At 39.0% G+C, this 18,292-nt stretch overlaps 1 protein-coding gene and 1 pseudogene across 2 annotated transcripts in view; one reads left to right on the forward strand and one right to left on the reverse strand.

Annotated features, from left to right (window-relative positions):
• The window catches only part of LOC138000821 (dynein axonemal heavy chain 12-like), a 249,655-nt gene that overhangs the window by 176,539 nt on the left and 54,824 nt on the right, over positions 1 to 18,292 (forward strand). For both annotated transcript variants that reach the window (XM_068847482.1, XM_068847481.1), the window contains 7 exons: positions 39 to 103; positions 204 to 498; positions 1,116 to 1,178; positions 13,485 to 13,627; positions 14,193 to 14,267; positions 14,346 to 14,427; positions 17,356 to 17,412. In XM_068847482.1, coding sequence (XP_068703583.1) covers positions 39 to 103; positions 204 to 498; positions 1,116 to 1,178; positions 13,485 to 13,627; positions 14,193 to 14,267; positions 14,346 to 14,427; positions 17,356 to 17,412 — 780 coding nt within the window. The remainder of the gene's footprint in view (positions 1 to 38; positions 104 to 203; positions 499 to 1,115; positions 1,179 to 13,484; positions 13,628 to 14,192; positions 14,268 to 14,345; positions 14,428 to 17,355; positions 17,413 to 18,292) is intronic.
• LOC137999421 (uncharacterized) lies at positions 6,209 to 8,485 on the reverse strand (annotated as a pseudogene).

The raw sequence follows: 18,292 nt of genomic DNA on the forward strand, positions 1-18,292 counted from the left end.
TGGAATTTAATGGTATAATTGTATTTTATTTTTTTAAGGATATTATCATGTCCAAACTGGACAAAAGGAGAAAAGGAGTGTTTGGCCCACCAGTTGGCAAAAAGTATGCTTTGGAACTCTGTTGCTCAATTATTAAAAGTAGCTTTTTTATCGTTCTAGTAATACGACATTTTTTTTTTCGTTTTTGTTTTTAAACCACATAGGTTTATTATTTTTGTCGATGATGTAAACATGCCTGCCTTGGAGAAATATGGTGCTCAGCCCCCAATTGAACTGCTTCGTCAATATTTGGACCATGGCAACTGGTATGACCGCAAGGATACATCCAAACTGACATTGATTGACCTTCAATTCATTTGTGCCATGGGACCCCCAGGGGGCGGTAGAAATCCCATTACTCCACGGTTTTTAAGACACTTCAACGTGGTATCAGTGGCTACTTTTGGTGATGACACTATGCAGAGGATCTTCTCCACAATTGTCAACTTCTACTTCAGGGTATTTTTATTATTTCTATGTTTTGGTGTTGTATTGACAAAAATTAATGTGGCGAACCAAGCTGGACACAGGGTTACACCACAACTTCTAATTAAATGTGCTCTTAACAACCTTTTATCCTAATTATCAAAATTACGTTGCACCCCTGCCCAGTCTCTCTGGTCTCCAGAATGCCTTGGGCTACTTGTGACTTGAAGGCTGATTACATTACTTGATTTTTATCATAAAGGAAGAAATTTTCCTCTAAGAAAATTTGTTAATTGGGCAGTGTGAATTCTATGAAGCTCTTTCAGTGGACGTTCGTATAGGAAACTGTTTTTCGATGCCTTTTTAGGAAATACGTTGTGTTGGCTTTTCTACATATGGCAGCTTCCACTGTCATACTCACTAAAACTTCTTTTCTTTTCAAGTTTGTCCGTTAACAGTAGCTTCAAGTTTATTGATTTGTTTAGTGTATCTATTTTGTTGGTTTTCATTAAATTTAACGTTGCAGAGGTCAGTTAATTTTCGAAGTGTTTTCATTTCTAGTTATGCTTGTTGTAGTATTTTTGTTAGGAAGGTATCACTGGGGTGGATGTCAATGCCATTGTCTCGGTTTTTTTTTTTTTCTGTAATAGAATAGTGAATTTCCCAATGATGTCTTCAGTATGGGCTCTTTGATTGTAGGAGCAACAATGGAGGCAAGTAAACAGTTCATTTGTCAGTTAAATAATTTGATAGAAATAAATGTAAGAGACCACGCAATGGCAACCAGTTGGCTGGGATCATTTAAACAGGATTTGCATAATTTAAAACATCGCCACGCAAATCACATTTAGCTTGTCCTCGTAGGACTAGCCCAATGCACTGTACTGTACTGTAAAAGGTTAAGTCTGCATACGAGCCAGGTGGCCCATCACGCCGGAGGTTATCCCGATTTCCATGACATTAAGCAACTGGGAGTATTTCTACTTCCCCCTGGATGGGATGCCAGTCCATCACAGGGTTACCCCCATCATTAAATACGCCGGTACCCATTTATACACCTGGGTGGAGAGAGGCACTGTGAGGGTAAAGTGTCTTGCTTAAGAACACAACACAATGTCTTTGGCCAGGACCACTGGCTCCGGAATGGAGCACACCATGAGGCCACAGCGCCTCCCACTGTACTGTACTGTACTAGCACGTTTTGTCCTTTTTACTTTATTGCCCGATCTTACTCTTTACATTAGGCATAAACTAGACCTCTATTTGTTTTTGTTTTTTTTTTTTTTCATGGATGGATAATAAATCCAGTAAGGAATGACATTTTTTATAATCAAAGGTTTCGTAAAGCAATTCAGAATGAAAATGAGATATAAAAAGTGAACGACGTTTCTATGACTCCATGTCATCATTATGAAGTTTGAAATACATCATAGGATTGATTATATATATAGTAACAATGGTGTGTTCCCTGCTAGTAGAGGTCTCTTTTCTTTTTGCTTTCACTGGGCTGACAAGTACGGGAAAAGAGAACTCTGCCATGGGTCGAAACTCACTTTGATCCAACCGCCGTCCACAACCTTGGACGGCACTCTTCAAACCGCATGCTCCATGATATGTTTGCTGACTCTGACGTGAGCACTCTATATCTCGTGCATTGATTTACAGTAATTCCGCTGGTGTTTAGTGAGTCTGCACAGCAACATGGCGTCCTCGAAAGAACTTGACTTGTGCAGAGTTACAAGGTGTCATTTCTGCTGTTGTCAAGAACATAGACAACGAAAAGATTCAGAAGCTGAGCGATCAGCAGTTTAGTGCCCTGTTTCATTATTTGACCGAGCGGGACACGTTTGCTTGCTTGCCGACCGGACATGGAAAAACTCTGATCTACCAGGTTGCTGTGCTTGTGACATGAACAGGGAAGATCAAATATCTTTCCTCCAAACCTATTGTGGTCGTTGTTTCTCAGTTCAGCACGTTAATTTCAGACCAGATTCAGAGTTGTTTGACAAGCCCGATGGAATGAAGGAGCTTGAAGAAGCCGAAGTAGTGTTCAGCAACCCGGAATGCATGGTTTTGTCGTTGTCGTTCTCTTTCGCTCTTCTTTGTTTTCTGTTCTAGTCATAGGTCCTCCAGGCATCATGTAACCTTATCAGAGCTTCTAAAGTTATTCCAAAAATTGCAATACAGAGAAAAAAGCGCTCTAAGCAAATTAAAAATAAACACTCAGCTTGAAGTTTATATCCCTCCGATGCTTGACTTGAATAACTGCAAAGCCGCCAGTGTGGACCACAGCTATCATGATATGTCAAACTGGATTGAAACCAGCGAAAAGGCAGAAAGAAAACATTTTCCAAATCGTTTCCCACCTGAACACGAAAAGCGTTGACTGTGTAAGAACTATAGTTGACGTAGCATGGCCGTGTAACGGTTTCGAGCTACAGAAAGCGCGCGAAAAATGAAGCCTCGCTTAGTTTTAGGTGAGTTAACCTTTAGGTTGAGCCTGCACTCCAATCAAAAACCAGTACCTGGTCAGCGGTCAACTTAAGAAAGAACAGCTGACCTCGGTGAGCTCTAAGCTTGAGCCCGCGATATGGTCACTTGATACTGGTCAGCGGAAATCTTGTTTTGACAGGTGTCAATTGATCAAAACATGGATGTCCAATATCAAAGATGTATGCTGTAAACTAGCATGATACTGGTCACATTGGCATACATGGGGGTGGACGTACGGACGTACGTACGCCCGTTCATGACGTCATGGCTGATTGGCGGAGAGCAGTGCAGATCAAGTGTAACAGAGTGAAAAACGTGTAATACCAGTGCAAATTACAAATCGAAATTCTGGATTTTGATTTGCTAATAAACATTAGGGTTTGGACAGAGCCAATCAAATCTTTTGTTTTAAAATCAAGTGCGTGCTGTATGGCGAAATTTATGGCGCAATTTTTCCCTGTTTGTGTTATACGCATACGTTTCTTCTGCTTAACCATCTCAAATTGTTTCATTTATATTATTAATGAGTAATCAAATGATTTTTCTCGTGCAATTTGGAACAAATAAGGACTTGTACATTTTTTCAAAGACTACAAATTGTACTCACCCTACGGGCTCATGCAAATTTGGTCGTCTTTGAAAAACTTTACTCGTGCTTATTTATTGCAAATTGCACAAAAAAAATCATATGGTTACCTATACGTATTACATGAGAATGTTTCATTAACAAACAAAAACCTTTACATGCTAAATTTAAATTTTGACTCCTTTCTATTTATAGTCGTTTATGTTTTGTTAGTTTAGTTCTAAGCACTTAACTTTTGTGATTCACAAACTGGACCCTATCTTGCATTCTATAGAAGCTTTCCATGGCCTGTTGTGTTCACATTTTTACTCAATTTCCTTTTCATTGTAGTTTTGCCTACTCCACCTATAGCTTGGTGCTTTCCTTTTGTAATTCATTTGCCTCACTTCTCATTTTAAAATAGATTACTTTTGTGAAATAGCCATTATCTTTGTCCAAGTAAAATTTCTTCCTTCAATTTCATCCCTTCAACTACACTTTTCAGTGTTCTAAAGGTCACAACAAACCAATTTGTAGTGATGCATCCTTGTGCTAATCATCCACTACTGATCTCAAACAGTCTATTCTTGTGTTACCTCGTGGGTTCCAATATTGTTAGATGTTTTAATTCTTTGTCAGTAGCAGCTGGTTTTGTAAAGTATGTACTCGCATCCTCGAACTTTGGTCCTATAACATTGTTTCTTTCCCTTCCCTTCTTTCCTTCCAAAGCTACTGTCGAACGCACTTCACTAATCCAAGATTGGTGATAGTTATAGCAGAACTCCCTGCTATTTGTGACTACTATTGTTACTAGCTGGCATTATTCTTTGAAGAACCAGTCAGAATACAAAATAGTATTGACTTAATTTAATACTGTGCAAATAAGTCAGAGTGGCAGGATATTCTGCAGTAAAGGATCTTTTTTACTTTGCTATATATTGAAAATGCCTTTATACCTGCGCAACATACATGTATCCTTACTCTGCTATCCTATCATGTACATGTAGCATTAATATGTACTACTCTAATAACTACTTTTGCACTCATTGTGTGACACTTAGGGGGTTGAGTATCACACCATTCAGAGCAGCATATAGGAAAGTCGGAGATGTCAAAGGGTTCACGAAAAATCCATTTTTGTGCCTCACGGCTACTGCAGGAAAAAGCATGAGAACCAAAATAATGAATAATTTGCACATGAAGATGTCAAGGTCATCCACCTAAGTCCGGACAAGACCAATATTAGACTTAGTGTAAGGAAACTGGATAGAAGTGAAGAACTTGATGATACCTTTGCATCGCTTATTGTGGAGTTGAACACCAAGGGAAATGAAATGAAAAAAACCATAATTTACTGCAGATCAATCAATGTCTGTGGAGACATTTTAGAAAGCTTACCAGACAGTCAGCTGTATGCCATGTTTTACAGCAAGACACCTCTATCAATCCAGGAAACAGTGTTGAGCTAGTTTTTAAAGAGTGACAGCAAAATTCGACTCATTGTTGCCACATGAGCGTTGGGTATGGGTGTTGATATTCCCGATGTTGAATGTATAATTCACTATGGCATCCCCTCTGAGGTACAAAGCTATGTGAAAGAGATTGGGAGAGGGGCTAGGGATGGTAGAGCATGTGATGCTTTGATGTATCACAAGCCCTACCACCTTACTCACACAAAGAATTGCGAGGTTATGTGAAAACCACCTTAGTGTCGACGTAAGGTCCTTTTGAAACATTTCAAAGAAAAAGAAACGTGTGTCCCATTAACAAGTGCTGTGATATGGGCACTCTGCTTTGCAAGTGCTAGGGCCGTACATTTGTAATGCATCCCGAGCCAATGCAGAATGTGGACACCAGCTTGTCCGAGAAATCACGAAATCGAGTAGTGGACCAAGGGAAAACGCAAATTGTTCATTGAACTTCTGACAGACATTGATACAAGTGGTACCTTATCCTATGTGACTCTAGGCTCAGATCTTATCCTGAAAATAGCTGGTAAGCTGCAACACATATTCTTTGCAGATTATTTGATTGAGAATTTCCCCATCTTCAATGTACAGTTGGCTAATGATATCATTCTGGTTGTAAAAGATATTTTTTAATGACATGTCTGTAGCAAATGCGTGTCTGGTGAGTGATTTAGGATCCTCTTTTGGTGATCCTCTCCTACTTGATGCAGCCTATGTAAGTGATATCAGCGAAAGCAGTTTTGATGAAGACAGCAGTCTTTAGTAGACTTACAGAAATAAAGGCTCAAGCTGCAATGTGAAAGGAACGTACTTGTTGGCTGCCCAATGTCTGACCAAAACTCACTTAAGAAAGAGAAAATTGAACAATTACATTTGAAAAGGAATTAGTATAAATATCAAAGTAGAACCAACTGTTTTTAACTCCAAATGGAGGTGAACAAGTTCTCTGTTGCAGTTGGAGATGAAATTTCTGTTAAAGATAGCTTGGCTCTGCTGTATGTGTACATCTTGTGTACTCTTAATTATGAGGTCCAGGTGTAAATTCCATTGAAATGTCTCTGCTTTGAACACTTGGTCAACAAAAGTTTGTTATTCCGATAATTATAGAAAGCTTCTGACAAATGCCAACACAAAAGTAACCTATTGTCAATTATTAAAGAAAATCTATCACAGCAATCATGGGAACCACTAGATAACCAAGACAAAGGACTAATACTTATAAATAAGCCGCATTTTGTCTGTATCGACAAATCCAACGATGTAGCTGCTTCACATTAACTCCATTGTACAGATCATTTTTTATCACTGGAAAGCATGTATATCTCCTTTCGGACTTAAAAGTGAACACATCTGCTTTCCTGTGAATTTGTTCTAGTACAGTGACAAATGTCTGCTGCTTAACCTTGTTGGTGTGTTGACTAAGGACTTGCTTGGATTGTTGCAGCAGTCCTAGAAGAGGGCCTGTCGATTTTGTTGAGGATTCAATTGCGTTACACTTGTCGATCTGTTCGAAGCTAAGGTCCCTTTATATGCATTTAGCTTGCCCCCCTTTCCTGTTAGCAAAACGGCTCCATTTCAATCTATGTGCTTGTCTTGGGGTAAGCAAGCCAAGCTGTGATGCCTGGAGCCGAAGTGCTGCCAAAGCGTATTTGGTATGGTTGTTTGTCCAATACAAGACGGACAGAAAATTCCACACTCTCAAGAGGCTTTCACCATCTCCTTTCTTTACAAAGTCGTCTGCATTTCTGGTAAGTAAACCAATACTAAGGTGTAGGCAACCATAGTTATACACAAAATCTTCTTACTTGTCATTCAATTTACTTTCCTCTGTTTGCATATCGTCTTCCACTGTGAGGCCATGCCTTTTTTGCTCATGATAAATACGACATTTCCCATACTTAAAGGTTCTGTTGCAACCTTTGCCACGGCAGGGTAAGTCAGGGAGAGGGTCCTGAGCTGTGATGATACAAGGAAGGCGAGAAACTGCAGGCATGACAAACTTATCCAGCATTGAACTTACTTCTTTGTGAAGCCATGCACTTTGAACTTCTTTGCTGGACGTCTTTAGATTCTCTGGCATTACATTCCTTGTTAGTTGACTGTCTCGACCTTTCATTCCAAAATGATTGAGGGTTGCTGCAATAATGAAAGCTTGCCAGTGTTCCCCAGTCCGTAACTGAATTTGACTTTCGCAAGATGTTTACAGCCAGCTGCAAAAAAACCACACAGTGGTATAACAATAAGTTAATTTCTTAAAAAAAATTGACCTGTTCTACCCTTGGGTAGATTTGCCTTTTTTCGCAAAATTGTTTTCGTTAGAATTCCGACCGTTTATTTCTGTGAAATACTAATTGACAATTATTGTTAAAAAAATGGACCACACCTGGTATGCAATGCGTATGCCATGCCAATCCTCGTTCTTCGTCCAAACCCCATCTAATCTCTCAGTAACATTGCAGCCATCTGATCGTGCCTTCTGGATATTCCTTGCACGTTTTTCGGTGAGTTGGTCACCACCAAGACAAACGATGTCAGCAGGAATATTTTTACCATGGACTGGTGTCATAGGCACATATGTGTCATGGAGGTGCTCCAAAATGTCAACCATGTCTTCATTTAGGGATTCGTTTTTGGGAAGGCAACCAAGAAGCAACCGCAACTGTGTTTTTTCAATTTGCCCCTAACAAATGGTGCCTACAGAAATTTTTCACATCAGTGTTGGAAACCTGGACTATTGAACAATACTAATGTTCTCATCTAATGTCATGTCTGGCAGGGAACAATAACCAACGACAGAACCTATTATTGTTTAATAGCAACCTACAACATTTCGTTAATATTTCTGCCAAGTGTGATTCAAACTCTTTCTCATAACCGTGCAAAATGCAGAGTTTGTATGGGGACTAAAAGAGTTGTTTGTGGGCATACTTCTAAATGTAATATGTAAGAAAATAACTAAATAATCAAAATAGGCATGCTGTTAGTTGTGCTAAGTGCTTAACAGTTACTTACCAGAGGTAACAATGTAAGTTTGACACATTTTTTTATGTATTCAGAGTTTCTACAGATTAATTTTTACGTCAAGATAATCCTGATATGAGATTTCTGTTTCATATATTATTTGTTATTGTTGTTATCATCATCATCATCATCATCATCATTATTATTAAATGTTAACCATTTGCCCTGCCCCGGAGAAGCGGAGTATCAATCCAATACGGTGCACCAAAGCAGAGATCTGTGGACATCGGTTTTGAAGCATGATTGCAGCAATTGTAGCAATGACTTTATTAACTTGCTCCCTATTTCCCAGCTTGCGCTTTTTAACCTTGGAGACACAAAGGGTGTAGAGCAGCTCATTTGTCAAAGGAGCTTTTGTTTTCAACTCCTGAACAAATGCAGCCAGCTTAAAGGACGGTAGAACATTGTGATGGGTTTGCCTCAGAACACTTGGTTCCTTTGTTGGTGTAATCGCCAGCATTTCCTCCTCCATACACCTTATTCCAAAATAGCCGCTATTTAGATATTCTTTTGTTTTTATTCAAATTAGACCTTGATGCCTCGTTCAAGGCAAAAATTCTTTTGAATTTTCAGCTCAAGAACGAGGCATCAAGGGCTAATTTGAATAACAACAAAAGAATATTTAAATGACGGCCATTTTGGAATACGGTCTATTTTCTTGAACAAAATATTCTTGACATCAGTGAAGTCTGTACACGTATTCAGCAAGGCTGCCAATTGCCAACTTGGGAAGCCCTAGGGCCATGTATTTCACTATAGAGGCAGTTTTCTTGTCTGACAGCTTGACATTTCTTGGCCCAGAGGGATAATTTATGATAATCTGGTAATAAAACGCGAAACGTTTTCTAGCACATTTTTCCCATGCTGGTTACTAGGCCTATCGAACCTGGGGTTCGTTTTTCAATTTCTAATGCTCTGAACCCCTTATGCCAAATAGTTGGTATTTTTGCACGTCCTCAAGACAGAAAAAAGCAAAATATTTTAAAGTGCCCCTGTGACCAAAAAATCAATTCATATTTTTCTTTGGATTTCAAAACTATGTTAACAAAACACTAAGTGACCCACGTTTTAATTAAGCCTTGATTTCAAAAAGACACCTCTTTATTTTAACTGTAATTTTCCTCTTTAATGGTCCGCCATTACTAACATTATGTTCTTGAGAGAGCTGGATCGAGGAGAAAATGACGTCAAAGGCTCACTAGTTTAAGAATGCAATACGTGTGTACGCCACAGAATTAATATGCAGCACGGGGGTTTTGGGCTTTCAGACTTTTAAACTCACGCTTTGCATATATGATAAGCTGCGTTCACACGCTGAAATTTTAAGCTAGTGAGCCTCTGACGTCACTTTTCCCTGGATCCAACCCTCTGAGATCCAATCGGTCAGTTTTGAACGTGAGTAATGGCGGACCGTGAAATCCGAAACTTACACTCAAAGTAAACGGCCTTTGGATAAAAGTCAAAGCTCAAAATTTTGCCAGTCAGGTGTTAAGCAAACACACTTTCAAAATCTGAAGGAAAAAAGGAAGTGGTTTTTTTGATCACAGGGGCACTTTAAGTCTCATGCCATAAGATGACTTCGTCTTGAAGATAGAGAGGGATACATGCTGGTTCTCGAAATACGCTAGAAGGAGAGGATCCCTGCAGCGGAGGCAAAGGCTTTGTCGGCGCGCAAAAAGGGAGTGGGTTGAACTAAGTTCACATTGTATATTGCGACGCCTCTCCACGCTCAGAGCTATGTGTGTTTTTTCTGAAGATAACCAAAAATCGGATCCGTTTCTTCAACTAGAATACTAAGCTCACACGTAAAATTTGGGGATACCAACTCCATTTGCCAACAGACAATGATAGATTGTATATTCTAAGTTACGCACAGAATCGATAAAAAGAAGAGAATACTTGCAATGGGATTGTGTGTGTGCGATCGACACCATCCCGGAATACACAATGTTTCGCAACTAGTATTTTAATCCTACGTATGCTTAAAATTGTTCGTTAGTTCTTTAGTAAGTATTTGGAAATTCTCATGTGATTCTCCGTAAAAACGAAGGATTTCTGACGTCTGCCTACACAGTTTCATGTATTTTTAATTAAGTTCGGAATAAGGATGTACATTTCTCATCTCAACTTTGACTTCATCCACTGCAGCTGCAGTGTTTGCTGACATCTCAGCATCGACCGTAACTTCTGGGCTATCCTTTGAATCTTCGGTTTCCTTAACTGGGTTGGAGTCAATATTGGAGTCGAAATCTTCCCCAAGCGAAAGCGAAAGCGAAAGCGAAAGCGAAAGGAACGATCCTAACGGTTGATCAACGTCAAGCGCATCTCCGTACTGGAATGTAGAATCAAGTTCATAGGTATTTACATACGTGTGATCGTGAGAAACAACTTCTGCTCCCTTCAAACGTTCGACACCGACGCTCAATGGAAAACACCTGCTTTCCTTGATTTAGCGGGTTTCCTTAAAGGGAAAGTACGGTCTAGAAAAAAGTTTCTCTAAATTACGAAAACTTTTCCCCATGCAAGAAGTCGAAAATAATTGCCGTTTTGTCCAGTTCCCTGTTAAAATGTGACATGAGCACTTTGAAGTTGCCTCTTTCGTGACTTGGAGAGCGCCACCTTGGATATGTCGTGTTATGACGTAGCAATAGTCAACAAACGACCTTACCAAGTTCTTCGATCCCCGATCACTTTCTCATTCTTGTGTGACCTTTCTGCTTCGAGAAATTCAAATGAAAGAAGAACTATGGTAAACTGTCTTGTGGTTCAATAGGTAGTAGACCATGTAGGCCATAAGTGTGACTGAAGCTCAAGTCACTTAATACTTATAGATTTTCTAGTCAATCAAACTAGGCGGCAAAAATGAGCCAGAGCAAGTGTATACAGGACAAAAACCTTGAACATGCGACAAAGAAATATTCGACAAGCGTACCTTTTTCACTTTCTTCCTTCAGCGACAGCCGTCTTCGATGCTTCAGCAAACGTATTTGTTTACTTTCACACGAGGAAGCGTTTAATTTAGAATAAGACGACGAAACTTTCAGATGTTGCACAATACACGGAGCAAGGCTTTTTCATATCAACAATTACCGCTGTTGGGGTGTACGCTTTCGAGGGGGATGAAACTAGACACATGTCTAGACTTGAGAACACATAAGAAAAAAATCGAAGCTTACATCGGAAAATTAACATTTAAAGAAAAGTTGGCCGTCGAAAATAAAACGTGGATGGATTCCTCCAGCGGGTATGTCATTTTACCAAGGAGGACTTCAAGCGGGATCTTCAGGTAATGAATACATGTATTGCAATTGGTCTTGGTGCCATCCGCTTCATACGGAAATCTCAGTCAAATAGTCCAAAATATCATTATATTGGAGCGAGGAAACTGAATCAAGCCATATAAAGACGACTTTCAGTGTTATGCACTAATAAACGTAACTTGAAATGTGGTTAAATCTTTTTAGCAGTATAGAAACTACTGAGAGGATTTACTCTTACCATTTGATGGAAATATATAAATCGATCGTTTGTTTTGAAGTTGTAACAGGGATCTCGTAGAAAGCCACGGTAGACAGATTAAACTTGATTTCCAGGCATTTATTTCACAGCAATGAGCGCGGGATAGCACTACAAGCTCTCTTTCGCTTTGTAAAACTCCTGCATATAACTCAGATATAAAACCCTGTTTAACGACCACGAAGTAAATCTGTTCAGAGGTAGAGCCAATATCAATACAATTTAGCCTCTTGATTAAGATTCAAGTCTACAAAGTATTGCTCTCCTTGCCTGTGTTTTTCTTCTTTTCGTCAAGTACATTTTGTCATCCGGAGAGATCCTTGACTACTGCTACGTCATAGCCTCGTTTGCATACACAAGAACAAAATGGCGGCTTTCAATTTAAATTTGCCCATTTTGGAGCGTTAGTCCAAATGAGTGGTCAAGTATGACAATACAGGTAAAGAACTTTCGATTCAGAGAAAGTTTTTCTAGACCGTACTTTCCCTGGGACTTTCTTTGGATAGGCGTTTGTATCTCTGTGGCGATTATTCGGCGCTTTCTGTTGCCCTTTTAATTGTAGAATTGTTCTCTGGATACTTCTTGATGGGAGCCGCTTTGTCTTGTTCCAGCAAAACTTTTCTCTTGATTACATAGTCCAGCTTTCGTTTGCAGCTTTTGCAAACTCAACGGGATGACAAGGAAAAATCTGGAGACTTTCCAAGAAGAGTTCTTAAATTTTCCTCGAGTCCCGCTATACGGGAGGTGTGAAAAAAGCTTCCTTGTCCAGATAATTTAAAATCGATGCCGCAGATTAGATAACAATCATCTTTAGATGATATTTCTATCCTTTTTGCGGCGTTTTTGGTGAACGCAATGAAAGCGGAGAATTAGCCAGCGTGTGCGACATTCCCAATTCGCTGAGCGCGGGTTTCCCGCCATTTTATTGGCATGTGAAGTCTCACATGATGATTCGTTCGCTAAGTAACCCCAGCGCATGCTCAACACAATGAGTTTCGACCCATGGCAGAGTTCTCTTTTCCCGTACTCGTCAGCCCAGCGAAAGCAAAAAGAAATGAGACCTCTGCTAGCAGGGAAAATGGTGTGAAGATATTTCGGGAGAGGTGTTAAAGTATTTAATTGTTGTGTAAAAAGTTTGGCGCGAACTGAATCCGACTGCGTGTGACGTTTTGGTTTTATATTCCTAATGGTTTTGTATTCCTAATGACATGGAGTCATCGAAACGTCGTTCACTTTTTATGTCACTCATTTTCATCCTGAAATGAATGGCGTTTTGCAACAGAAAATAATTGTAACATTTTGTAGTGGCAAGATTTATTTTTGCATCCAGTGCTAGGTTTACAAGCTGTCAATTCAAATAAGGAAAATTAGAAGTCACTACTCTATTCGTTACCATGACGAAAAAAGGGCCAAAAAAAAGGAAAATATTCAGTTCATATCTTGTCGCAATGGATGTCTCGATGTTTTCGTAAGGTTGCAGGTGGAGAGAAACATCCAGGCTATAGGCAAAACAGGCCAGACATTAAGTGCTTTGTTGCAACCAAATAAAAACAAATTTTCTCGTTCAAAAAAATGCTTATTTCTATTCTGAATGGTATCCCACACGAGTTTACCTTCCATGTAAACATCAACGTTATGCCGTGTCTTGCTTAAAGGAAGACCAAAAACTCTCTTCCCGACATATCAGAATAGAACTAATGAATCCGACGTTTTTATCTAAAATCTGTTAGCAAATGCGTTAGGCCCTCCTAGGCTGACCCACGTCGGGTTTAGGGAACGAATGAGGTGCAGATCCGCAGGTTAGTTAGGGTTCAATTTTATGAGGCCAAGTGTCATCCCCAAACTGCCAATAAGTTATTACAGACTAAAAAAGGGAGTTGTATAACGGTTTTACTTGACTCATTACAATATCAGTCTCAAATTGAATCACATCTGATGTTTTGGCATTTGGTCAGGTGTACAAGCAAGCAATGGCAAATCTGCTACCCACTCCTGCTAAGTCACACTACACATTTAACTTGAGAGACTTTTCTCGCGTCATTCGTGGGGTTCTGCTGATAAAAAAGGATGCACTTACTGATAAGAAAACTCTCAACAGGTATTGAGTTGTTTTTGTATGGAGTAATGCTTTGTTTGCTAGTTTGTTTAAATCGTTTAAATTGTTTTTATGAGGAAATAAATGTTGTGATGCGAACCTGAGAAGACAAATGACATTTGTAAGATTTGAGAATAAGACATCAGTGATTCAGAACCGCCTAAAACAATTTCTATCATCGATTGATAAAGATTGAAAACGAAGCAATGTGTTGATAGCGTACAATGACGAACTGTCTTTTTCATTTTTTGGCTGAAGGGTTTTGCCTAGATATCTTTGCAATTATCATTTACTAGTTACTACTAACAAAACAATTGTAATGTTATATGCGGACAATTATGCTTAAGAAAGTGGCTAAAGTAACCTCCCAGGCCAAACTCGTACGTTTAATTCTGTCCCCTGTTTTTGCTTTCCTTGATCGGCTTTGGGAATGAATCAATTGGAGGTTCCAAGAGTGAAAGAGAATCTTTCCTTATGAATACCCCCAATTGGTTTCCTGACGTACTTAAAGCAAGTGTTCCCTGTTTGTAGTTTATTTAGAAAACAGTTTCCATTGCGTTTGTTTTAGGCTGTGGATACATGAAGTGTATCGAGTGTTTTACGATCGTTTGGTTGATGATAAGGATAGGGCTTGGTTACACAGGTATGTCACGTGTGGTTTCGTTTTGCCATGCATGAGTCCCGTGATAGTATCTGATTCATGCCTTTTTCTCTTTTGCAGTTTGCTTAAGACTGTGACTAAGGAGCACTTAAAAGATGACTTTGATTCACTCTTTAAGCGATTATCGTCTGACAATAAATCGGTATCTACGATTGAATTTTCTGTCTATTTTGTGAGCATTATTATTTTGATATACCTTTGTTACTATCACATTTGCAGGTATTCCTGCTAATATAAGAAGGTCCCGTCATTCCAATCACTAAAGATATTTTGAATTTTGTCTTCACGTTTTGTAGCTTGTCAGTTGGCGTTTATTCACCTAGAGATTTTTTAGTCATTGCAGTTTTGTTATTTGATGTATACCATTTTAATATCAGCTCTATTTCATGACCTTTCTTGATTACAAAAATGAAACATGAGTGTTACTCAACATTGCATTGAGTATATTATTTGAAAGTACTTGAACTGCAGTTTGGATCTGTAACGAAGCAAAATATCATCCTAGTCATGGAATCAACACAGGCAGTTGCTGACAGTCGAAAAATGTTTCCAGGTGTTTTGAGAAAATTTCTGTAAGAGAACTACAGAAGTGGTCCATGTGGAAATGTATTTTGATGGCTTCTTTGGTTATTAGAATTGAACGAAGCATTATTATTGACATTTGCAGCTAATCACAGGGTGTAAATGTTTTGGATATGATTGTCTCTTCATTGTTACACACATGAATACCTCAAGTTCTATATTTCTGTTGACATTCCATATCTGGTAAGGTTTTGGATTTGTTATTGACTACCTATCCAAATTCTATTGGTGACATATTAAATGTGACTGGGCTGAGTGATCATCTTGCTGTCATCCTGGAAGCTAATTTGAAGCCTACTACGTCAATCAAGCCTCCTCACAAGGTGTACTTATATAACAACAGGAACTTTGATGGCTTGAGAGATTTTATGTCAAAGTTGCCGAGAGGATTTTTTTGCATCAAATCCTGAAGCGAGATCTATTGAAGAGAACTTGAAATTTTTTAAAGCCTCCTTTACAAGTGGAATGTTTCAATCTATCCCACAAAAATCATCTCGCCTAAAATTTAAATTACCTTGGATTGACAATAAGATCAAGAGAGAGATGCACAGAAGAGACCGTCTACATACAAAGGCTGTTCGTTCTAAAATCTATCAACACTGGCAAGCTTTTAAGCATCAACGCAACCTGGTTTCGAGTCTAATCAAGCAGGCTCATAACCACTATCTTAACGATGTTGTTGGCAGCAGCCTGTAAGACAATCCAAAGAAGATCTGGTCATATGTGAGGAACAGCAAATCTGAGAACCTTGATATTCCTCCAACAAAAGAACAGCGATTCATCATTAAGTGTATTGGATAAGGATAAAGCTGAAACTCTCAACTCATTCTTCCATTCTGTCTTCACACAGGAGCAGATGCCAGTTCCCAATACTGGCACACCGCCTTTTTCATCAATCTCAGACCTACAGATTTCACCTGAAGGGGTGTTCAAACAATTGTTTCAATTGAATCCTACGAACGCACGTGGGCCTGACGAACTCCCAGGAGTCTTAAAGGAGGTCTCATAACCAGTTTCGACATGGCTCTCTTTCATTTGTCATGAGTGTAGTGTGTTCTCGTCTGATTGATCCAGAGCCCTAGGTACCGCAATTTTCAAGAAAGGGAAGAAATCTGACTCATCAAACTACCGCCCACTTTCATTAACAAGTATTTTCTGTAAAATCATGGACCATATCATCCTCAGCCATTTTTCCAAACATCTTTCTTCAAATAACATCTTAACTAACGAAGAACATGGTTTTAGGGAGATACATTCTCCTGAAACGCAGGTCATTTCTGCAATACACGACTGGGCGAAAGGTATCAACTTCCGTACTCAAACTGATGTCATCTTATTGGATTTCTCGAAAGCGTTTGACTCTGTGCGCCACGAGAGATTACTTGTTAAGCTTTACTTGTATGGAGTTAGAGGTCAAATACTCACGTTGATTAAAGCTCTCTTGTCACATCGTACACAGAATGTTTCAGTTAATGGGATCCTTTCTTCATCAAGGCCTGTGGTTTCTGGGGTCCCACAGGTCCTATGTTATTTCTTTTATTTGTAAGTGATGTATCTTCTATTCAATCAAGTCTACCCCTGTTTGCGGATGACTGTGTTGTGTACAGAGAGGTAGTAACCTTGCATGACTGCCAAACTCTCCAGGAAGATCTGCATCGTCATCAAGTCCCTGGCAACTTACCTTTAATGTATCTAAGTGCTTTCATCTTGGGATAATTCGTAAGAAAACTCCTGTTGACTTTAAGTATTCTTTGAACTGCAAGCTTATTTCAAAAGTACCTTCTGCAACTTATTTAGGCTTGCATATTACTGATAATCTATCCTGGAACAACCATTGTGACAATATTTGCAAGAAGGCGAACTCAACCCTCGGTCTCCTCAGACGAATCTTATCTGGTTGTTCTTCGAAGGTCAAGAAGAACGCATGCCTTACCCTTGTGCGCCCTAAATTGGAGTATTCTAGCAGTGTATGGAATCCCTATACACAATGCAATATCGAGAAAATAGAGATGGTGCAACGTTGTGCGGCTAGATTTGTCTACAATGCTACTTCCCGTTTTAGGCATGTGTCCCCAGTGTTTGATGCGCTGGGTTGGGACTCATTGGAACATCGTAGATTTGTCAAACAAATGTTTATTTTTTATCAGATCTATAAAGGGCATGTTGCTATCCCTACCAAATATTTCGAAATATAAGAGCTTCACGCTGTCGCAACTTGGTACATCAAATGATACGTATAACTAAAACTCTCTCACTCAGTAAATTCTCTTTTTATCCTAGTGCCATAAGGACTTGGAACAGTTTACCAAAATCTGTAATTTCCTGAATGACTAAATTAATTTAAAGCCATTATCTCATCGATGTAGACGTTCTTAAGCGTTATTATTTTATACTTAAAGTATATTTATACTGATTGAAGATTAATGGCAACATTTCTAGAATAAGCTGCTCCTGGACCAATCCACTTATTTTTTCTTTCGTTTCGAAGGCATCTGAGGATGACATGAGAAGTTTGATGTTCTGTGATTTTCTTAATCCTGATGCGGTGAGACAATCAGTAATTTTATAATGTAAATGGAAAAGTGATCATCGCATTTATCTGGACAATTTGAGCAATTGTCTGTCATCTCATAGGTGGCTTCAACGGGATTCGAACCTCTGACCTCTGCTCAGAAGATAGAGCATTGCACCCGCATCGCAGATATCACGAGTTCGAATCCCGTTGAAGCCATGCTTCTGAATGTTTCAGGTTTCTATGAGAGACGATTGCTCAAATTGTCCAGATACATGCAAGGATCACTTCTCCATGTCGTGTATAACCCGAACTTCGAATATACATTTATTTCATCCAGTCCTTCGCGGGAACGCATGAGCCCAAGAAATTGACCTGCTCAAACTGAGTGGCTTCATAGATCAGAAGGAATTTTTTTTATTATACCTTTATTTTGAGACTACATGTATAATAATAAAATTTAACGAGCTTGTGGGGTCGTGTGTAAATTAAAGAGATGTATTTACTAGCTAACATCAAATATGTACAATATTTACAGTGAATACAGTCAAATATAAATAAAATCATCATTTTGGGACCGAACAACTGAAGCTGAAACTACGTTAAATTTAAAGTTTCTGTAATAATATTTTGTCTTCAATTGATTGTACAGTTCATTCTGGTTTCTATGTAAGAATCCAGGCTCGTTTAAACAAATGGTGTTCCACAAAATTACGGCACCTCAAAAAGCGAGGGAATCTTTCATATATATCTGCTTTTAGATCTTGGAACCAGCAGACCAGTGAATTGGAAAGTTTAGAGTAGATGTCCTTGGATAGTCATTCTGGCAGGATATCATTGTGCGCTTTATAGAAAAGCTTAAAAATATCCATTTTGTAGATTAGAAACAAAGTAGGCAAGTTGAAGATAATTC

The sequence above is a fragment of the Montipora foliosa genome, chromosome 4 (genome assembly GCF_036669935.1).
Source record: "Montipora foliosa isolate CH-2021 chromosome 4, ASM3666993v2, whole genome shotgun sequence".
In the NCBI taxonomy this organism is placed as follows: Eukaryota; Metazoa; Cnidaria; class Anthozoa; order Scleractinia; family Acroporidae; genus Montipora; species Montipora foliosa.